Below are 24,046 nucleotides of genomic sequence, written 5' to 3' on the forward strand. Positions count from 1 at the left end.
CCAAGTAAGTCTTTTCCTTCAAAGTTCATTATGCTGAAAAGTGAAACAATGTAAAAAAATGCAGTGGTGTTACTACAACTGCCCCACCGCTCCCTCAAAACATTGAATGATCCTTTGGAAGATAAAAACTTCTGAATTAAAACTGAGGACTGATGCTCATGAAACTTGTCTGTAGGGTCCTGACCGGGTGACCTTGCTCAAATCATTAAAATACCAGTCCTGGGAGATGGATCCAAGGGCAATTTGCAGATGGTAGGGATCTTTCTACTCCAGTTTCACTATTTGAAGTGGACCAGCAGCAATCGAGCTATCATAGTCATACCAGGATGCTCTTTTGCACAAGCAAGTGCAGACAAAATGATTTCCACTTTTGAATGGACAGAGCCACGAACTGTGAATTGTTTCCCTAAGCTTTGTTTGCAACACTGAAAGAACCAAAGCCTTTAATAGTGAAGATTCTAAGCAGTCCCATTTATTCTAAAAATCCCCGTTTTGCTCATCCAAGTGGCTTTTTTCAGTTTCATTTTGAAATATAGCACATCTGAAGGAAAATTGTATCTTGTTTACAAGTACTGCAGCCTACCAACTACAAGTTCAGTAATAGACATTTTTAGGTAGCACAGGCTAAGGCATATCTGACACCAATTAGTATTAACTACATGTAGTAGATGGAAAAAGCTGTCATTTATTTAAATAATAAAAAAATATATTTCTCGAATGGGAGAAATTTTCTTCACACAGTATATATACAATATTAAAAAAATGGTCAATTGTGCAGCAGTTTAATTTTGCCTCAGAGGATTATATGAGCTACTCTTTCACTTGATTTTTCACAATATTTGCTGTGTCATATGGTTAACCTAGTAGGACCTGTTAGCAAACTGTCCTTTTAAAATGTATAATGTAATATATGTATAACTTCTTAAACATCTCAAGTTGTTTGTAATTTAGGCTTTGGAAACATCTCCCCACGCACACAAGGTGGAAAGATATTCTGTATCATCTATGCCTTATTGGGAATTCCTCTGTTTGGTTTTCTGTTGGCTGGTGTTGGAGATCAACTAGGGACAATCTTTGGAAAAGGAATTGCCAAAGTAGAAGATACATTTGTTGTGAGTATGCCAACTGCCTCGTTTGTTTGTCATGTTGCTTGTTCTGAAGTTAACAGATGAAATGAAAAGTCTGAAAAACAGGGTGTATATATAGCTCGTCATTGTAAACAGATATCTAGCAAACAATAGGAAGAACTTTGCAAAGTCTGAACAAGTTACTGAACACTGTTAATTGAGAATTGGATGAAGCCCAACATTTCCCAACCATAATTATTGTAGAAAAAGGAACAAGATCCCAAACATTTTATATCTGCTTTGCCCTTATACTCCTAAGCTTGCTGTGAGGTTTATCTTTAAAGGTTGTCATACAGATTGTGGTAGAAAGTCACTGACTCAGAGAGATGGACGAGTGGAGCTGTAGGGGCAATGTGGAAATTATTGCTCCTGCTTTGAGTTGATTCACAGAAGACCTTTGGTGTCTGAGCCTAAAATCACAAGTCTTAAAATCTCTACTCAGGTGCTGTCATACCAGAGGAAATGCCTACAGTCTGTAGGCATCTACATTTCCAGATTTATGCATCTGTAGGTGACAAGCTTTGGGCGTGTAGGACAGCCTAAATGGTACAGAGCCTGTCAGTCCTTTCCTGATGTTGGACTCCTCTTTGTGGTCTTCTCACCTGCTTAACTTCTTAGCACAGCCTAGAGGTTCATGCCTTTCATTTTCTTTGGCTACTAATCTTTAATTACTCATGTAAAATGGCATAGCTTCAGTAGAGGAAGAGACCTATCAAATAGACTAGAAGCTTGTGCAGATATTGATAAAGTTCAGCCATAGCCAGTCCTTAACCAAGTGCTTTAAATTCTAGCCGAGGAACTTAATTTGCTTAACTTAGTCTCTGTTTCACACAGAGAAAAGTTTATTAAGGTTGTATTTTACTAATGCAGTTATTAAAAATGTATTCAGAGATTTTTGAAGCAGAGAATAAACTTAATGAAACTTAATAAAATTATTTAGTGTTTCACTAATGTTTAATAAAAAGTTGTAGATTTAACTATTACCTAATGTTCAAAATGTACAAAATACTATTTGTCTTCTGATAATGTAGAATAAGTCATATTCAGTAAACACTTAGTAAGCAGCCTGACTTTGTAGCTGTTTGCATCAGCACTGCAAGTGTTAGAAGGGTTGTTTTTCTGCAACAAGCCCTAATCTTGCATGCGGGACATTTTTTTTCTATGTAGGAAGGGTCTGCCATAGCTTTATTTATGAAGCAAAGCAAACCGGGGCTGTGCTGAGTAGTCTTATGCAATAGGTAAATACAAGCATAAAAGTATTTTAAGAAAAGGCAGATATTTTTGACTTTGAAACACCAGTTCAAGTCTGGACAAGTTACTGGTGAATAACATCCATATCCATTGAGACTGGCCTAAAAAAGGCAAGAACATTTCCTAAGAACATCTTATTTTTATCCTTTCTGATTTTTTTATCATTGGATTTTACTCTTAAGCAAAAAGTACAAAAGATGTGAGACCAATTTCTGTGTCTCAGCCTGTTGCTTATAGGGATAATGGTTTTCCTTTTTTTGTAATGGATTTATCCCTACAACAAGAATGCCCCAAAATAAAAAGCAGCATCTTGCCCTGTTTTGTCAGTCTCTGAATGGAAACACTGATCCATCACAGATCTGTCACAGTCTGGAACACTCCCTTGTCCTGTTTCCCAGTTCTCCAAAAGAATAACTGGGAAGAGCTGATGGGTCAGAGCAGGGAATTTCATGTTGCCATAACCCAAACTACTACTGTGATTTGGGTTACGAAAGCTGGACTTTGGTCATGCTGACTGTATAACATAGTTTCCATTGGCACTAAACTTAAATTCAAGAAAACATGTATTCTGAACAGTCTGATTTCATTTTTGTTCTCCTTTTGTGAAAATTTTCAGTTTTGTGCGATCCCTTGCTTACTTTTTAAGTTGAAACAATGTCCTTTGGATGGATGCAAAACTGTACTGACAGGAAAATTGTCACAATGGCAGTTGTGTCAATTGTAACTTTGCAGTGGTCTGTTCTAGCTTTGGTACTGTTAAATTTCATTAATAGTTTACACAATAGAAAAAGGACTTTATTCATTAAATTTACAGGCTATCTCAAGGTGGGGCAAACTAAAAGCTGGAGGACAGAATTGGAATTCAAAATGATCTTGAAAAATTTGAGTAGTATTCTGAATATGTAAGATTCAATTGAAGAAGGACAAATTCAAAATACTCCTTGAAGGAATAATAAAATATGCAGTTACCTGTCAGGGAACAATTGTCTAGGTGAGGTGCAATTTTGTAGAAATATTCTGGAGACGCTAGGGGCTCATAGGATAACATGGGTTAATGTCATACTGTGAAGAAAAGCATACATCATGGTTAAAAGTATAAATAAGAGTGTAAATAAATAAATATATGAAGATAAGAAATGATCCTTCCATTCTATTTATAAGAAATGATCCTTCCATTCTATTTTGTGATTTTTTTTTTTTTTAAATATCTATTTTTGATTACAACATCTAACAAAATGGGGATTAGTTGGTTAGAGCCAAGGAATAGCAATGAGAGTGGACAAGTGAAGAAAGACTGAAATAAATTAATTTATTTAGTATAGAGAATATATGACCAAAAGAAAACACCTGTAAAAAATTTTCTGGAAAAAGCAAGTAGCAATTTCTTTGTTTGCCTTATATGAGACCATAAATAGTAGACTTAAATTGAAGGAGATGAGATGCAAATTAAGCATTAGGAAAACTTTCTGATGACAAAAACAGTTAAACATGATCCCATATTGCCTGACCAATAATGTATCTGCAGTGGCTTAGCTGGGTTGTTTTTGTCTTGGGGCAAGTTTGGAAGAGGTGATCTCTCCCTTCCAGCTCTATTTGCTGCTGTTCTGTTTAGCCAGTTAATTGGTTAGGGAGAACTGTATGGTTAAAATTCACCTTTTCTATGCAGTTATTTGTGGATGCACAAAACTAGAGACATCGCAGGTGCAAGCAGTACTTGAAGCTCACTCAAATGTCTAGCCCACACTCAAAGTTAATCACCTGTTAATATTAATGAATGGTACACATGCCACTCACCCAGATCACAAATGTGGCTACAATGAAGAGTCCAGCCTGGCTCTGCATTTTCTGTGAGCGAATGTTTCCTAGGGCAGTCAAGTTTGCTTTGAAAACCCTTTCAAAATAAAATCCTGCTTTGATTTTCCTGTTTGGTTGAGAAATGTAATGCACTGTCCTCTTGAGCAATGTATTGCTCACTGTGGGTGATAGGTGCTTATGTACAGTGGCACAGTTTTATTAACGATGGGTTTCCTCTCTTTCCACTTGCCTTTCCAGAAATGGAATGTCAGTCAGACAAAGATTCGCATAATTTCAACAATAATATTCATACTGTTTGGCTGCGTGCTGTTTGTTGCTCTTCCTGCAGTTATATTCAAGCACATAGAAGGCTGGAGCACACTAGATGCAATTTACTTTGTGGTTATCACTTTAACTACCATTGGATTTGGTGACTATGTTGCAGGTAAGATTCTCATAACTCTTTATCTTATAACGTTTTGCACAGTGATGTATGTTCTGCATTTTTGTATTATTTTGGGACAGACAAATCTTTGTGGTGCCTCTCTCCCAATTTTACCCTTTATCATTCTTGTGTCAGTGCCTGTGAGAGGGGCCTGCCCTTATCTTGGATCATGTGGCAGGCTAGAGACTGGAGGTGGGACAGTGAAGTGCATGATACCCATCTCTGCATACTCCATTTTTTTGATTCTCCTGTACCGTTAAAAGATGCTTTACTTAATTTTTAGGTAGATTTTTTGTTTTTACAGATTGAGTGAAGTGCAAAGATTAATATAGTATTTTTAATATTAATACAGTCTGCTGAATATATTTTTTCAGCTGGAGTTGCTTAAAATGTCTAACCCTGTGAAGTTATATGACATAGTTTTTGTGTACATCTCTTACTTTCTAAGTGTATTCCAGAGTTCTGTTTCTGCCATTGAGATGTCTCTATTGCTGTCAAATTCTGCTTCAGTGCTTGCTTTTGTTTGCTATGTATGCATTTGTCCATGTGTGTTTTGTAATGCAAGGAGAAGGTTTAGCACAACCCATCTGTGTCCAACATTTATGGTTCTATTAACCCAGATTGAATTGCACGTAACTTTAACAAGCTGAGCTAAAAAAAAAAGCTTTGGCCATTTCTCTGCATCACCTTCTTTCTTGAAAAGGTGTTAGACCACTTCTCAGAATAGGATTGAGTAAGTCTGTTATCTGTCTTGAGGAAGTGTGTTGGTCTGAGTCAGTGATGTGCTGAGGTGAGGATTAGAAAGTCAGAGCTTTGTGCTCAGAGTTCGAGACTTGCTCTCTTCAGCCTGATCTTAATCTTCTCCTGATGTAGCACCATCATCTCTCTCTTTCATGAGATGCCTCTATTCCACACCTGAACTCTGTGTAAGGCAGAGGTAGCTGAGGTTAGCTGAGAAGGTCAGCAGTGCTGGGCTACTGTCAGTGAGCTATCCTGCTGGAAGGAAGCGTTTCTAGCAGACATCCACGTGGTGTGGGTTCCTCCTGTGTCCCATCTGTAGACATGGCTATTGCACGAGTCCAGGTGCACCAAGGTGAGGGTCTTGGATTAGGTAGCTCTTCCTAGTCACTTGCAGGCCTGCCTGAAGTTTTCCTGGATGGCAGGAATGTGACTGGTCTTGTTGCTGACAAAAGTTTTTCAAGTTGGTGAAGTCCCACAGAGACCTCTGAAGTGTTTGAACTGTTTGGCATATTCATAAATGATCTGGGTAAAATGGGGGAAATTTAGTTAGTGTTGAAGATACTAAGTTATGCAAGCTGTTTAATAAACAAAAGCCACATGAGAAGTTGCCAAAGATTCTGATAAATTTTAGAACTGAGTTGTAAAATGGCAAATTAAATTTATTTTGACTTTTACATAGCTTGTTGTGATGTTTCCATATTTCTTTTGAATGCATCTTACTGATTTCTCCCTTTCTTTTTTCCTTTCCCATATTGTTTTTCTCATTTCCGTTTTGTCTTCAGGAATTTGTGAGTCTGGTCAGATTCTAACTAGCACCAAATAAAAAATTCAGGCTGTTTCCAAGCCAAGAGTCTGGGTGTTTTAGACTTTTGTTCCTGAGGGTTGCATGTATGTCAGGGAATACAAATAATGGTGTATAAATGCCTGGTTATATTTACTGTAAAGCATTATGTGAAATGGCCCACTTGGCTCTAACTAGAACACTGAGTACACTCATCACTCTCATTATAAATTTCCATGGATTTTTCTATTTATAGACCACTTGATACCATAATTTGTTCCTACATCGTGCCTGTTTTTTAATTTTGCCAGGAAAAACTTTCTCTTTCTACAGAATGTCCTTGAATTATATTGTTATATACCTTATGTCCTTTTATGGTTCACTTCATATACATTTTATATTGTAAAATTCCAGTGTAAATGCATTATGCCAATGTCATGAATGTTTTCTATTTTCTTTTAGAATAACATGAACAAGACTTGTATTTTTACTGTAATATATTATTGACTTAAAGTTTCAGTGTGTTGGAATTGGATTTGTACTTGAAGAGGTGTAACTCAAGAGAACTGTTAGATGACAGTCTCCATCATAACTGGGAGGTTAACATTGCCACTGGACTGTATTTTGTCAGAGATAAAGTTGACAGTATTACTATCTTTGTGTGGACTAACATACTCAGTTTATGGCTGATGACTCAAAGGATTTTTCAAAAAGGTCCATTTGTTTTCTTGTCATTCCAGTACATGATTGTCTAGCTAAATAAAAATTCTGAAAAACAGGTAAGGTATCCATTGACTATGCTTTGCATTGTGGAAGCTTAGTCATCAGTATGCATAAATATTAAGCTATTTGAAAAAAAACTGACATTGCAAGTTCTCAATAGAGCTGATAAAATTGGTCTTAAGGGCTATAGGCTTCCTTATTAATTTTGAAGAAGTATACCACATCTTTTGCATGCTAACAAATTAGTAAGCTGTCTTTATGATTTTTTGGTTTACTTGGTTTTCTTTTAGGTAAGTCATAACTGCCATGCAGTCAGTAAGTGCCATTGATATTTTTGTGGTAGGCTTCATGTAGAACGCTGTCTCCTTGAAGTTTAAGAAAGTTGAGCGCCATCAACAGAGGCGGAACAAGCTTGTAGATTTAAGGCACGCTATGCTGTATAAGGCTGTAGGAGAGGTTGTCATGATAGAATATGGGTCATGATAGAATATGCTCTAGAACCATCTGAAACTGGTTCTAGAGCATGGTGTTCTTGGTTCTGGTTTGTCATGGTGAGGCATACAGCAGGCAGAATGATGCTTCAGACCACTTAGTGCCTAGATGGCAATACATTTGTAAAAAAACCTCACACTGACATTAATTTATTCCTTTTTCTGATTTTTCCTGGCCAGAAAGGTGCTTCTTAAATAACACTTAAACTGAAAATTACCTTCTTCCACTCAGAGTTATAGTCAAAAGCAGAATGGTGGGCAGTGATCCTCCAATTTGCAATTATAGTGGAGTGAAGTCTTTTGGCAATAAAAATAAAAAAGACAATTCTTGTAGCATATGGGACATTCATGGGATATGTCATGATTATGTGTCAGTTTTGGCTCATAAAGTTCCCTCAAAATCCAAAATTCCTAAATATTTGAAATCTTCCAAATAGTCTCGTAATTTTTTTTTCTGGGAACTTTAGTCCCAGAGGAAAAAACATAAGTTTGCAAGGCTTACGTACAAATGTCATGGTTGTGATAACATGTATACTGGGGTTAAAAGAAACATTTCTTAACAATATCTGTCATTTTTCCCTAACATGGAACTTGCTGCTTTCTGGCACCACTGCAGGTAGGAGTTGAAGGAGGTAATTTAGGAGGTAAAGGAGAGAGTGTTTCTGAATACTTGTACCAAAAGAGAGCTAAGAGAAGAACTTGGTATTCAGGAAAATAATGGTGTTAAATGCTGTAGTGCAGGTTGTCATATTAGAAATTCTTGTAGAGTTCTCCAGAATTTTTCTACAAGTTTCTTCTTGTTTGTACTGGAGACCAAATACTCTGTTCCCAGAAATTAGAATGCCAAAACATCCCCTTCTGTACTCAGAATCTAGGTTGCTATTTGGAGGTTATGGAGATTTCAGCTGCAGTTCCCACCAGGAAGAGAAGCCTTAAGGCAAACATAAAACTGATCACTCAAGGTGCATGCAAGGAGTGAAAAAATATGAGCCCTTGTAGTGCATGCTCAAGAAAATATATAAACAGTATTCCAAAAAACAAACTTATTGTTTCTCTGTCTTGCAAAATGTTTGATTTTTCTGATTTTTGTAGGGGTATAATTTTTTTTATTTTTGTAGGCAAATTAGTATTTTTTTGTAATTTAAGAAAGTTTGGTGTTGTAGCTTTTTCAAAAAAAGGAAGTAAGAAACTGTACGACAGCCAGCGCTGTCTTATGAAAATCAGGACATAGTCAAACATCCCTTTTCTTGTTTTCAAGAGAAGCCATTGAGAGAAGAAAATCCAGCCAATATTGTGAATATTCTGTGAAAGAGAAAACGTGTGTATGTATTTGTATAACATGACAATATACTGTTCATTTGTGCAGATAAATCCTTTAACTGCAGTGCAGATTGGAAGGTATAGTCAAATATTTCTAAGGGAGTTAATCTAGCAGGTTTCAAATCTAAATTAGTTGAGATGTCCAAAATGACTGAATTAAGTAGAGGTCAGAAATATAAATAGCACATCAGCAGTCTGTTTCACAATGGGGCATAATGATGTTATAAAGTTACGCTGCAATCAGTCCAGTTCAACAGGTCACAAAATTATGCAAGTCTCACTTTAAAAATGTATTTTAACTATTTTGGTTTTTTTGAGGAGTGATTTTTGTTGGTTTTTCTCCTGGAGTCTGATTTTTTAGCCTATGGCTTCTGTACTGTTTTGATCTGTAGTTGAATTTGGTGTATGCCTACCGTAATACAGATATCTGGGTCTGCACTGTATTGCTTGGCCTGAGACCCAGTTTGTAGAGTACTGAGATTTTAGCCTCACTTAATGTCACCAAACTGGAACACTTCACCTGGTGGTCATAGCAGCCCAGTTGATCTGCTCTCACTATGTGATATTACTTACCTGGCAGAAAGACCTCTACAGAAAGAAATCGCTGTCATGCCAAGCAAGAGGCGTGTGTCAAGCATCCTGCAAGAGGGCTGTGCACTGTCCCACAGGCTTTGTGACTTTTTTAGCATTTGGAAGTGCTCTTTGCCACTTCAGGACTTCACGTCCATAATAGGGGCTGTCTGGTGTGAACCCGGCAGGCTGCTTTAAGCTCAAGTCAGCATGCAGTGTCTTGCTCAATTTCTGTATAGAACAGCGTGTAAAGAGTGTTTTATAACTGTGCTTTGTATTCTGAAGTAGCTCTCCATTTTCCACTGAGTGGCATGAAGTAACTCATATGGCCTACTTACCTTCTATCTCGCAGACAGTGCAATGCTATCTTGTGCCAAGCATGCTGCTTTTCCACATCTCCACGTAAGTTAGCCTTTCTCTGTCCCTTTTTGCAGTCCTCAGAGGTAATTCCTTTCAAGCTGCAGGGCTGACCCGCCGTATGTCTTTGGAGTGGGACAAATGACACTTCTGGATTAAGCCTGTTGGCTGGGTTTGTCACAATGGGGATGATGGACACCTACTCATTATTCTGCAATTAAAACTGTGTTTGGTTTTAATCACATTTCTATACCCAGAACAATTTGTACTGCTAATAAAAATAATAAAGACATTTCCTGGTTTGAAGGGGCAACTTTTGACAAATCCAGAAATTTGTACTGGTATGGAATTAAGATACTCAATGCCAATAGCACTTTCTGTTCTCTGCTGCTACTTTTAAAGCAAAAATGCAAAGAAAACCGGACAACATTACAGAAATAATTGCATGTTTCTGTTTTGAGTCACTTAGCTGTAGAAAGAATGGGGAAGAGTGACAACAATAAAGAAAATTATTTACTTAAAATGTACTAATTTTATGTAAATAAACAAATAAAAAATACATATATTTGAAAGCCTGGTCACTTACCTGAGAACTAGAATCTATCCTAATGCACCCCTGAAATCTCTAATGCCATCTTTCACTAAAACACAGATATTTTCACCTCAGTAAGGAATATGTGTTTGGGCCATAAAACAGCCTATGCCTTCTGAAGTGTTGAAAATCTCAGATAATTTAGAAATTGTGTGGCTGATGTAAAAATGGTGGCAGCAGCAATACAGTAGCCAGTGATGAAGATGGGATGGAAAAACTTTCATAGATTTCAAGGGACTTTGGATCAAATCTCTACCACAAAACATCAACAACATGTGGATGCCCCCTCCCTGGAAGTGTTCAAGGCCAGGCTGGATGAGGCTTTGAGCAACCTGGTCTAGTGGAAGGTGTCCCTGCTGATGGCAGGGGGGTTGGGACTAGATGATCTTTAAGGTCCCTTCCAACGCAAACCATTCTATGATCTCTGCAATAAACTGTAGCTCCTCTTGTTAACAGATTATGGCAGTGAGACTTCTGGTTAAAAAGTAAGCACAACTCCAGTTGGGAGATACATTTCTTCTTTATTGTGATTGTAACCTATTTCAGGTAGAGGTTAAACAAAGTTGGAAAATAATTTTGCCCGTTGGCTTACAAAATTGCTTCTGCCAAACAGACAACAGAATTCAGCTTTTTTCTTTGTAAAAGGCTATATAAAATAATCTGCTTTGCAAAAGAAAGATTATAACATTATCAGGTAAAAATTACACCATGAAAAGACCATGCAAGTGTGTTATGTTGATATGCTTTTTACAATGTTACTGGTAAAATCATTAGATGAATTATCTCATATACTTCAGTACAAATACATTCATACCCATTTATGTGAATTATAAATCAGTAGTCAATGAATTCCATTTTCTTTAAATTCTGTATGGTTGACTTTTGATCACATTTTCCTACCAGTGAAATCCTATTTAATGATATTCCCAGTTAACTGCTTTAGAGCACTCCATGATGTTTAAGCATCACAGGAACCAGTAGTTATTTGGAGACAAACATCCTTAGGTATGTCTCTCTCTCTTTGGTATTCCATTAAATTGAGACATCAGCCGAGGAATCCTTGAAATTCAGAACCTCAACAGCTAATAAAGATTTTAGCTGTTAAGCCTTTTCCTAGAGGGTTTTTGACTGTTCCTTTCTAACTTTAGGAAAGCTGAACTCCTTTGGCCATGGCTAGATGGAGCCATCTCCTGGCCAGACAGTAAAGGAAACTCTTGATTGAATATTAATGTGTCCTAACTCCTGCCCTGGTAATTAACCTTACTGTAAACAAATTAAGTATAAACTGTGAAGGAAATGCTCCCTGCAGACTGACAGAGTTAAGTTCCAGTTTATAAACATAACATACCAAAAACTAGAAACCACCTGAGTGGATGCTTTATATGATACTTTCTTGTGCATTGTAGGAACAGCTGGAGAAGAAGGTGGACTGCCAAATGTAGTTCATTACTAGCTCCTAATAGAGCAAAAGCATGATGGTAATCAAACTTTTTTTTTGAATGACAACAAGTTTTGGGTGAATCATCCCTAAAATCTTCTTTTACTAGATTTACATGAGCTGGATGATAACAAATCACTTCATTTCTGTTATTTCATTTATCTTGGGCTGCGACAAACTCAGCCCTTTGGTGGTTGGCTGTATTCTGTTCCAGACAGAGCCCTGTTTTCTACCTTGCTAGTGAATATGTAGGTGCCAAAGTGTATCCATTTTTGCAATGTGGATCCATCTCTTGGATAGTTGAGTGAACCACTACAGCTCAACAGATGAAAAGGCTTATTGACATGAGAATAAAAAAAATTATATCTATGAGGGCTTCCTTACAAAGATAATAGTCAATAAAGTTATTTGTATGTAATCTGTGATGATTAGATAATACCATCTAGGAAAAAGCATTACTTTTCATGAGAGTTAATCTTGTTAAGTGTAAAGACGTGCTTGATATTTTGGGGCCAATTTTCCTTTGGCTGTTTCTGTAGAGGATGCAGATACATAAAGCAACATATTATGTACCCATACAGACTACTTTAATGTGCCTGAAAAGGTTTCACTGTAGCGTCTCTTCAACTCTGGGCAGATACGCACGTCAAACTTCTACTTGCAACAACCCGAACTAGGAGCCTGATTTTACTTGTTGTAACACAGCTGAATTGCAAGTTTAATGCTTCTGTTTTATTATACTGCAAGAAGTGAAATGTGAGTTATTTTGTGTTGTCAAGAGCTCTGGAGGAACATAATGTTTTTTTGTGTGGAAACAAGGCATCTCTTCTCTGTAGCTGTATTGTACCTGAAAGATCCATTACAGACATCTCTGAAATTTATCCTTTTTTACCTTAATACTAGAAGGAAGGAAGTGACTGGTGCTTATGGCAGTGGGATTCAAAAAAGCTGCCTTCAGCTGATATTTTATCCACTGTTTCTTGAGTATGATCAGTTCAGCTCAAGTTCCTACACCCTGGTTTTCTCCTCTGCAAAATGGAGATGGTAGAGTTTGTCTACCCGACAGGGTCACTTGTTAATACAGGTGCAATTCTGCTTTACTGTGGCTAAAGGAGTCGCATAAGTATTGAGATGTGCTTCAAAGTCCTTGCAAAATCAGATTTCTCGGGGTATGAACATATTACGTATTCCAGAGCAATACTTAAAACTTGGTACAGCATTGTTGTTTGGAGCAGGTGGGAAGTCGTTTCATTCAAGATGTCCTCAATCACCTTTACCTTAAATAATGATATAACAGAAGCTGAATCAGTTTGTCTATGTTAATTTTTTAATTCTTATGAATGATTGGCAATCATTGTCTAGAATTTGCATACTACGAACTGTGTCTTCGAGAGTAGATGAATTTAGATCATTGTTTATTCAGATTCAACAAAATGTTTTGCTATGAATTTTTGCATGGGTAAGAAAATAGAAGAAGTAAGGAATATAACTGTGGGGTTTTTTTGGTTCTTTTGGGGTTTTGTTTTGTTTTTTTTTTTTTTTAAGGAAAAAGAATTAATTTTAAAACAGTTTTGCACCTACAACTATTAAGTCTGCTTTAATTTTAACTGTATTGTTTTTCAGGAGGATCAGATATTGAGTACCTAGATATTTATAAGCCAGTGGTGTGGTTCTGGATCCTTGTTGGACTTGCTTACTTTGCAGCTGTTCTCAGCATGATTGGAGACTGGCTAAGAGTCATATCAAAAAAGACAAAGGAAGAGGTAAGAACATTTTAAAAGGGGAAGAAATACTACTTTTAAAAAACTTTGATTGGAAGGCAGGTGAGTTTATAGCTGCTTTTGCTCTTAGAGTATAGGTCAAAGTTGTTGATATATCACAGCATGTTAGGGATTGGAAGGGACCTCGAAAGATCATCTAGTCCAATTCCCCTGCTGGAGCAGGAACCTAAATGAGATCACATAGAAAGGCGTCCAGGTGGGTTTTGAATGTCTCCAGAGAAGGAGACTCCACAACCTCCCTGGGCAGCCTGTTCCAGTGATATGATGTACATGCAGCTCAAACTGCAGCAAACTTTGTAGCAGTCTAGTCAAACATACAGCAATTTTTACGTGGCTGAATATAAAATTAGATTAAAAGTATTATTAATTTAAGTTTATATGCAAAATTGCACCTGAATTGCAGAAAAAATCTCTCTAAAAGGATAGTAGAATGTAGTCCTTAATTTTCGAGGCAAAAATCATTCTGCTTTGACTGTTTCTGTATGGGCTGCAGGTATGTAAAGAAAAATAGTAAATCATTAAACAGTTATATTCAAGATACTTTTCATCATTTTATAGTGGTAAGAGAATAAATGTTTCATATTATGCAAAGTATTGGAATTAGTTATTTAAATATGCCTGGGTGTATTTTACCATAATATTTTCAGTGGCAGGCCTAGTTATTTGTAGTCAGGTGCATTGCATTCAGTTCAAATATATTTTTACTTGTAAATATGTATTTATCATTCCAGTAATGCTACAATATTTTACTTTAAATCTTGTCATTTAAGAAAATGTCCTGGTTTTGAAAATGTTAGAGGATAAATAAAATTTCCTTTAATTGCAGCTGTCACAGTTCAGGTTTTACTAGAAGTTTGAGAAATAAATTAATTTTGTTTTAAGCAACATATTATTCCCCTCTAATTTAACTTCAGTTCCCCTGCACACATCACTGCATTTGTGTTACTCAAATATAAAAACTCTAATTTCTTTTTGATGGAATCAATATGTAGGTTACTGTGCAGTGGCCTACTACTTAGGTTGTTTTAGATTGTTTTCCTAGCTGCAGGGCATGGCATCAATGCCTAGATGTAATCCTGGAAAGCCTTGAGTTCCCAAAGACCTTGCTATAAAGGGTAGCTTACCCCTATATGCCTTCTCTCAGTACAGACCCTCAGGGTCCCTGCTGCTTTCTGACCGGAGGGCAGCAGTGATGGTGACAGCAGGCAGGACGATGCGAGCTGGGTGCTTGAGCAGGATTAAACCCACTTTGAGGCATGTGGAGTGGGCATCCCTTCTTCATGACCCTTGCTATTTATAGTTAGAGACAGCATTGTCACAGGTCTGTTGTAAGTACACTTTTACCAGGCATTTCATAACCACTCAGCTCTGAAGCAGAGGACAATATTTATTTGATCAGTTTCATTTAAAGGGTATAATCTTTTGCCCCATACTATAAATTTGAAAGGTTGTTTATAACTTTCCATACACAATAAGCTTTACTAGTGTCCTTCACAGATAAGGAGCAGCAGTTATCACACAAGTGTTCCCATTTTCAAGTTCAGCAGTTTGCAGGATCACCATTTTGTTTTCTGGAAAATCACTGACGGCATCTTTAACACTCAACCTACATGACTTTCACAGGCTGCAGGGTAGCAAATAGGTCACTTCAAATGCCATTAACCTGCACGGTTTTTCTTCATTATTTTGAACTTCAGAATTAGGTCAGTCCAGCCCATTTTTTCCTCTGCACTTGGAAGTAAGAGCTGGGCAGCCACATGTGGTGTTTCCCCTGTGCACTCTCCTAGTGTCCAATTGTCCTCAGTTTGGGGCATTTCCTAAACTGCATTTAGTTTCACTGGGTTACTTGTTTCTGGTTTCTTTAAAAAAATGTGGTGTGACTCAGGCACTGTGACTTGATACTATCCAAAAATACCTTGTTCAGGCTTAGCTTTTCTGCATTTCCTCAGATACTGGTGGCACAGTTTAGTTCTTCACACTACTTCCTAAGATTAATCTGGTCTTTAATCTCACTTTTCTCATACTCTTCTCCCTTATCCGGTGTCCTGGGGTGGGAGGGGAAGGGAAGGGAAGGGAGCTGAGGGGGGGTGTGGTGCTGCGAGTGGCTGTGTCCTGTTTGGCTGCCGGCTAGGTTAAACTATCACATCCAGACGGTGAGATCTCTGGATAAGATGCTATCTTGACTATATAATTGTACATAGCACACTGAGGGTTTAATCTTGTTTAGAATGTCTTATTATCCATATTATTATAATGATGATAATATATTAAGAATGTTTTAATTTTATAATATCTCTATTTTATACTGAAGCTATTTCTTTGGAAAGGATTTAAAGAAACATGAATCAAACAAGCTCATGGGTTCCTTTAGGACATTAAATAAATTCCCTGTTTTTATCAAGTAAAACTCCATTTGCCAGGTTATGCAGCACAGTGCTATGCCAGACTCTCTCTTTTCAGGCACCAGGAATGTATGCCCTGTTTCATCTTTCCATTCTTTCTCACTTTTGTAGCTGAAACAAGCATATTCATTTTGTCTACAGAAGGAAAACCTCATTCTTCAAAACCTCATCCAGATTCTCTTGGCTGAGGCAGATATTCAGGGTTTTGCTGGATGCAAGTGTCTCATGCATGTTAAGTTAAAGACAGACCTAATCTAAGTGGTACCATTTGTTCAATTAATCATCTCTGTTGAAACCTCCCCTCACTTCTTAACCCATTTCTCAGGTATGTCTGAGAATTCATAACAAAGAAAATGTTTTAGCAGTTTAAAAATGCTACAGTTTTAAAAATTACAGAGACCAGTTTGAGAACCAAATGATGGCATAACACAAGTTGTGTGCTAATTGGAAAACATGAGAATTTGTTTCTGTATTCTAACCTAATGATATTTTGTAGGAAGAAAGTTGTATAAATATATTGTGTTTTGTTATGAGATTGGCTGTGTTTGAACAGAAGTGTTCTACAAATACTTTACAGGTAGCATTTTATGATAAAAACTGCTGCTCTTAGCTCTTCCTTACTATCTGCCTAGGAAAATTTGAGTGAAGCAGCTGAGGGAGTTTAGTGGAAATGTAGTCATCAAATTTCCTCTGTGCCAGCAGAAAGCAGAGGAGATTATGAATTTCTTGTATTGTCTGTTTTTCCAGTTAAACCTAAAGTTACAGTGGTCTGTTCCAGCTTCTATGGATGCAGATTATAGCAGAGGAACCTATCTGGAGTTTAAATAGTAGAAATGAGTGCAATGGAAAATCCTGGTTTTAAGTATGTTTTTTAACTGTCTTCTGAGGAAACATTCTGTCAGTTCATTGAGAAATAGCTCATTATACCTAAAGGTAGCCTTTGAAACTAGAAACAGTGTTATATACTGAAATCTACAGAGAGGCAGAGATTACCATAAAAATCTAAAGGATTGAAATGAATGCACCCTGAAAACTGAAATAGTTTAATGTGTTTCCTAGGAAATATAAGACACCAAAAACCTTCCTTCACTTACTCATTATGGGTATCAGCATCTATAAGTAAAGATTTTATGCAGGATTTTTAATGAAAAAAATAAAAACCATTAGTAGCCTACCATGTTTTAGAGACAGGAGGGAGCAAATCATTCAGGAGTGATCAGTTGTATTGGTTTCAGTGGTCTAAGACCAAGGGCTGACAACAGCTAACCCTGGTGAATTGTACCAGAGTCCAGGATGAACACAGAAGGGTTACAAGTGTTGAAAAACCTGTCTCTTTATTTCCTTTTAACAACTAAAACTATATATCAGCCAAGGTATTTGATATCTCTCTTGATAGGCAGTCGTAACCCCCTTTTGCCTTTTCCTGTAGTCTAAAATGAAATCTTAGTTTATCCTAGCATATTTAGGATGCATATTGTGAAAGGAAACTTCCATATTCCAGGAAGTGGGCATGCTAGTAATGAATGTCTAATATCTGTAGTTCTGTTCATTTTTTTCTTAACACACTTACATTTTTCTTAAAAACAGTTTACATAAGACTTTGTGGTAAGAATGCATTTTACCACTTCAACAAAATAAAACATCTTTTTTTTTTTCAAGACACTACAAGGAAAGTTTGCCATATGCAAGTGGAACTGAGACAAAAAAAATCTGATCAGATATGCAGTAATCCACAATAATACTGCATTTTGATATTAAAATCCAGATAACCTGAATGTCTGTCAGTTGCTCAGGTGGCTTTTGTCTCCTGAAATACTCTTGAGAGTTTTGAATGCATCAAATGGGGAGGAAAGTGAAAGACAAGTAGACACAGAAGTGGGAGTTTTAGAAGGATAGAACTGCTGCTGGAAGCAGTTTATACAGTAAGATAGATGAAGTGTCAGAAAGTCATTGGAACATGCTGTGTGCTGTTATCTTAAGTATGCAATCTGTCTCTGAAGCTCAGCTTCAGCTGTACTATCTTACCTTAAATTCCCTCCTCTCCATTATTCTCTATACTCTGATTACTCAGAGCACTTTTAAAGTCTTCTGATTTTAGACTCTTTGAAAGGTAAAATTTCAGCAGGATTCTTTTCCTTGTCATGTTTTTCTTTTATTTCAGTATGCAGCAGCTTCTGAATTTCAGCATTTCCAGCAAAAATGCCTTCGCAGCCAAGAATCTTAGTCATTTGGGCTATAAATTTCAATTCCTGTTTTTAAAATTAAGTGCTTATGTTTCTTGGCCTCACAATATTCTCTTTGTGAAGTTGTAGTCCAAACTCCAAGTCAGTGAAGATGGGATTAATCTCCAGTGTAGGTATCAACATCTGACCTAGTCATCTACTGTCTCTTTGTAGTGAGTGTAAGGAAATGAGTGTTTCTAGTATGATCCATTTGAATTTTTTAAGGTGTCCACCATATGAGATGAATTACATCCTCTGTATATCAAGAGTCCGGGTGACTGACTCGTGTTAGACATCAGCTTAGTTGATAAGTGATTTTTCTTGCTGAGTGCCTTTGTTTTGAATTGAACAATATGGATCCAGCTTTAAAGCCCAAGCTTAAAATTTCATGAGAAATAGCACATTTACTTCCTGTGGAAATTTGAGGCAATTGTTGTCTTTGATATTTATAAATAAATTAAACAAATTTGACTTGTCTGAATCATAATTCAGTTTAATCTTCTTGGCAAAGCTGTCACTCATGTCTGTCAAAACAGAATTAGGCTTGTCATGATGATGCCATGGAGATTATCGCACTCCCTATAATGTTTGTGGTCTTTTTATTTTATTAGCTTCAGGCTAAAGGTGTTCACCTAGCATAAGGGTCCCTGCCTAAAGAGAACTTGAACCCATGTCTGATACCCGCCTTAAAGGAGGGACCTTAAATGTAGGCTGTATGCATGAAAAGAATTAAAAATGAGTGGACTTAAGAAACAATTTTGCAAGGTTTTAGTGAGCTGAACTGGCATAGCAGGCAAACAGATAGGCCTCAAAGGCTGTTCAGCTGTATGTGACCAAGGAGGGAGGAAGAAGTTCTTTCAGTGGCGGTGTGCTCTTAACCTGACTCTCATTGTTTTAAGAAACAAAATCCGTTCACTTAGAAATGAAGACGGTAAGAATAACTCTTCAGCCTGGTGATCAGAGGCTTTTTACAAAGGTGTGAGCCAATTGCTGATCCATTGTGCATTGTTTTAAGTGAGATGGATCAGCTTCTGTTGAAGAAAACTGTTTGAGCTTTTCCTTTTCTTACAAAAAATAAGAAAAAAATTGCAGTAGTTTTAAGAATTGTATATATAGAAGTTAAATAGGTAGGACAGACTGGCTTGATGGAAGTCTGTTCCTAGAAAGCACTGAATCAGAAATATTTGTGGGAGACAGTCATGGTGTGAAAGCAATTGTGTGTGAAGTCCTTATGCAAGTCAATGATTAATAGGGGTAACACAATTCTAGGGAACCATTGAATTTCTGTAAGAAAGTGGCGTTACTGCTGCAGGTGTTATTAAAAGGTGTATTACCAGAAAACAGTCCCTAGATCTGTGGTCTAAACTTTGGAAAGAATGCAGACAGCTACAAAAATGGCAGAAGAACCATCTGAAGACAAGTCCGCCTAGCACTGAGAGTTTTTTTCAGTTCATCCAAGATGTGCAGAAATGTGTATTTGAGAAAGGAAACCCACATTCAAAAAGATTATTATTTCTAATAATTTCTATGAGATGAGGAAAAATATGAAATCTTTCTACAGTAAATACAGCCATAGGTATCTGGTCAAATTTGACTAGCAACAGGATTTAAAAAAACAGACAACAAGCAGACAACAGATGAAACAACTCAAAAATGAAAGATGGGAGTACAGTCCCTTTGTAACTTCTCTGAGTCTCAGATGTATAAAGAGTGGTATTTGTGTAAGGAGAAGGTAGAAATGGCTGACCTGGTTTTGAATGCAATTTGACCTCTTCCCTTCTCAAGAGATGATGAGTGTAAGTCATCCTGATGGTATTCTTGGTCCTGTGCTAGCAAGTCTGTAATCCTGAGTTTCTGTATCGATCACTCTTTTACAAGTACACTGTAGTACTATGTGCAATAATGAATATGAAAGAACGTGTTGTTCTGAGAATCGCAGGAAAACTAATCTGCTGATGGTTTTTCACACTTTTTTGGAGACATCTTTCCTCATAGCTTTGTGTACTCTGGACATGTGACGCCTGCTTAACTTCAGCTTCAACACACACACTCGCACACAAAGGTAACATCTACACTGTTATCATTTTGGTGTGGTTTATATTTGTATCAGTTATATTTATATCACACCTCTTAGCAGGGTGTATTAAAGCCCTTTAGAGGCTGCTGTTTTGTTATTGCATATTAAGTAGCAGGTCTCAAAGAGATGCTGGTGTAGTGCTGATTACAAGAGATGTGCTCCCTAAACACGCTTGAGCAGCAGGGCATGCTGTGCCTGCCGAGGGCAGGGGGGCACTGTCGGCACCTCGCCTGCCAGCCCCAACGCCTGTCCCTGCTCTCCCGCAGTGCTCTCCTGCAGTGCTCCCCCTTGCCCCACTGTGCTGACTGGGTGGTTCAGGGGAGATGGAAATGCCTCCACTGCCAGCAGTGTGCAACTAGGTGGTGAAGGTGAGAGCTATTGAATTTGCAAAAATGAAACTGGAGCAAGTGACTTATACATCATAATAAGAGAAATTGATTAATATTGCTCAGTTATAGCAGGGGTATTTCTTGGAGTTAGTTAACCATGAAGATTCACTGAATGTACATTATCATGGTTTACGTTAGGAAATCTTGAGTTTTGGAGACAAGATGTAATCAATCCTTTAGGTTTCTGTGACAAATATATCTGTGATTTAACTCTATTGACAGAGTGACATTTAATCTGGAATCTGTTCAGCCCACATCTTCATGATTAACATTCCTGAAACCTTTATTTTTTTTAAGGCAATCTCAGTGCTTGGATATTGTTAGGAAAAGAAGCCAAAACATGTTAGTAATACTGAGTGTGTATGCATTTCATAGCTGTCTTGTGGCTGAGTCCCCAGACAAAGCAAGTTCAGCAGAATACCCTTGCAATCTTCAAGAAGTTGTGTCGACAGTGAGGAAACTGCTTTGCAGTCATGGATAAAAAGGACTGAAGAAACTATGGAATAATTTCCTTTACAAGGGAAAAGTGTAGTTGTAATACTAGTGTTGAACAACCAAGGTGGAGCTTTAATATTTCATGCAAATATCATTCCAGATATTGATGTTAGAAAGTTAAGAAATTAACAGTTTTTACTGGGACTTCACCATGTAGTTACAATAGCCATTCCTTACTCAGTACCAATTCAAAATTAGAAGTCCTTTTTTTTGTTTTCTGTAACATATCTTTAAAAGCTAAAAAAGTCCAATGAGTTTATGAAATGAGTTGTTGTCTCTTTCCTGTAGGAGACAGTTGAAACAGTCCTTCAACTGCCTGTGGCTTGGGCTTTATTATGCTTCTAGTATAATTCTTAAAATGTTTGCTATTTCTGTCCACAGCAAAGTCACTGGCCATATATTGCAGACAGAAGATACATGATGTTCTCCTGAATCACCTTATGCTCAGCTGGTAGAGCTTTATGTAAACCTAAATAGTTTCTTGTGGTTAATACAGGTGGATGTAATTCACTCTCTTCAGGTTAAAAGAGGGGTTGGATGGCTCTCTGAGGCAGATGAAACAACTAAATAGAACAGCTGATTTTGATAGGAAAATGTCAGCATCTTTTTCTATCTTTGGAAGTTATTAATAAAGTAGAACATCAGGAACTGAGATAATCAGGCCAATAACTTGTGTACTGTATTGGGACACACTCCTGCAGCTCTATGTAAAGAAGTATCTGATAGGCAACATTCAGTAATAGTTCTGAGGAGGTACTTAACATAGGAGTGTTCATATTTCTGGGAAAAAAAGAGGTAAAACAAAATAAATGTGGTGACTGTTAGTATATCTGGTCCTGTTTTTGTAGACTTTTTTTTTTTTTTTTAAATTTTGTAGGCAACCTGTTTTCATTTTGTTGAATCAGATCACAATAGAGCAACAGGGTCATTTCTGCATCTGCCACATCTCCACAAAACATATTCCCACAGCTGCCTCCATAGATGTTCCTCCACAAAAAAGTAATGAAAATTCATGGGCTCTCAGCATTCCCATTGGAGAATGTGGTTTATTTCATCCAAAGCATCAGATGTGCTCATGGAAGTTATGTGGGTGAAACAAAACAATCATTGCTCACCAGAATGAACTCAAACATTACTTATTACAGGACTGAATAATCCAATTTCCAGTGGGAGAGCATTGTTCCCAAAACATTTCTGGCCACCATAGCTATAAAAATACAACTGTCTATGTAATTTAAATGTTACTCCAGAAGATGACAATTTCACAAAATAAAATCTTTTCTGCTCTAATATTTGTCTGAAAAACAAAGGGATGTGCATATCAGTCAAGGGAACCAAAAGAAGAGATAACTTACTGCTTCATTTGTGCCATTCACTTTGCAATTAAAGTCTAGCGGCTTAAAGACCTGCTGCAGAAGAGTTCTCTGCTACAGAGCTGAGGTTCTGACAGAATGAGGCAACAGAAGATAGTGGTTAAACACCTGGGGAAGCTCAGCGTAGGCATCTCATTAGTGTCTGTGGTATTTCTATGTTGCATTTTGTTACTGTTTTCTTTTACTTTTAAAGACCAGTAAAGCACAGTCTTGCCTAAATACCCGTCCACAAATTACAGCACAATGGGGTTTGGGTACTTACTAATAATGCTGTTATTACAGAAATACTAAAAGCCAGACAACTGGGATGGGAATTTACTTAGCTGGTCTATAAATGAGATTCCCTTAACATACAGGAAATGTAGAGGCTTCAACAAAAATGTCTGTGAAACTTGACTTTTTCTCTTCTGCACTCCAACCTTCTCTAGCCTATAGACAACTGATGCAGTGAACACAGATTTGCAGCCAGCAGTATCTCAGGTGGGAAGAGGTGGTGTATGCTTGCCCAGAACTGTAGGAAAGTGAGATGGCAGGCAGACAAACCCTCCTACTCACACAGGGAATCAACCTACCCAGCAGCTGCATTGTTAAACCCATCAACCCTCTCTGGACCTACATTTGTTTTAATTTTGTTTTTTTTAAGTGGGACTTTTGAGAACAATTTTTGCAAACACTGGATGAGTTTCTTGAAAGTGAAGACAAAAGGTTATATACTTTACCCTGCTGCCTGGATAATGTGACATATACATGCTCTTTCTAGTTTTATCTGAGTAGTGTATCATCGAGAGGTTAATTGGATGTGCTATTTTTAAGTAACAAGAAAAAGTACGTTGGAGACAAAAAACGAAGCTGTGAAACTTTGGAGAGTACATTAGGGATAAATGTTAGAAATTATATACTGAGGAAGATCTAGAACATTAAGAATAACTGTAAGGAAGACTACTTCTTTTTTTTTCCCCCCCTACAATGCAGTGCAATGGATATCTGCAGCTCATCTGCTTGCTCTTTAATTAATTTTTTCTTGGCTTGTATTAGCATGGCCATTGTAAAATGTATGAGCAACATAATGTATGAAACAACATAAAGTACAGCTATGAAAGAACAGGCTACACACATCATTTAGAAATGTTTTTTAATTTTCTTGCATAGCATATATAATAAGGTTTTTTAATTTTGTACTTAGTAGTTTAGCTCCCCCCAAGTATATAATAACTTTCATGTCATATATCTGAGTTCTATCCAAGCAGGATATCTTCTGTAAGTAGAAAGAGATTAACTGGTTAAACTGTAAAATTGGGGTTTCTCAAGAATCTTCCTGAGAGGAGCAAAATTAAGGCAAAGTTAAGTTAGCAAGTGTGTATTCATTTTGATGTGTTTAAGGGCATCCTTAATTAGCCTTACGGTTTTTTTCTGTTAGACCACAGATGTGGCTTAATTCTAAGTACAGATTACTTATGTAAAGGTTATGGCTACATGGCTTTTGCTGCCCAGATCACACTTAATAGGATGAGTTGTCTTTCTGCATGGTGGACAGTTTTGTTTGTATAGGTATTTAAATATCTGTTGTGAGTGGAGTGTCCAGAAAGATCCCCAAACTCCTGGCAAGTGTAAGGAATTAGAGTAAATATACTGAAGAATGAAGCAGGTGCTTCAGTATCTACAAATGTTTTTTATTTG

General features: G+C 37.1%; 1 protein-coding gene across 1 annotated transcript; it reads left to right on the top strand.

The window, feature by feature from the left end:
• Positions 1-951: 951 nt before the first annotated feature.
• On the top strand, positions 952-13,393 carry LOC104527241 (potassium channel subfamily K member 2; the record flags this gene model as incomplete). The annotated part of the gene is made up of 3 exons (XM_010170945.1): positions 952-1,112; positions 4,431-4,617; positions 13,254-13,393. Coding segments are annotated over 3 exons (488 nt in total), but the record flags the coding sequence as incomplete, so codon positions are not given.
• Positions 13,394-24,046: the final 10,653 nt, after the last annotated feature.

The sequence above is a fragment of the Antrostomus carolinensis genome, unplaced genomic scaffold, assembly GCF_000700745.2.
Source record: "Antrostomus carolinensis isolate BGI_N321 unplaced genomic scaffold, ASM70074v2 scaffold10740, whole genome shotgun sequence".
NCBI lineage: Eukaryota > Metazoa > Chordata > Aves > Caprimulgiformes > Caprimulgidae > Antrostomus > Antrostomus carolinensis.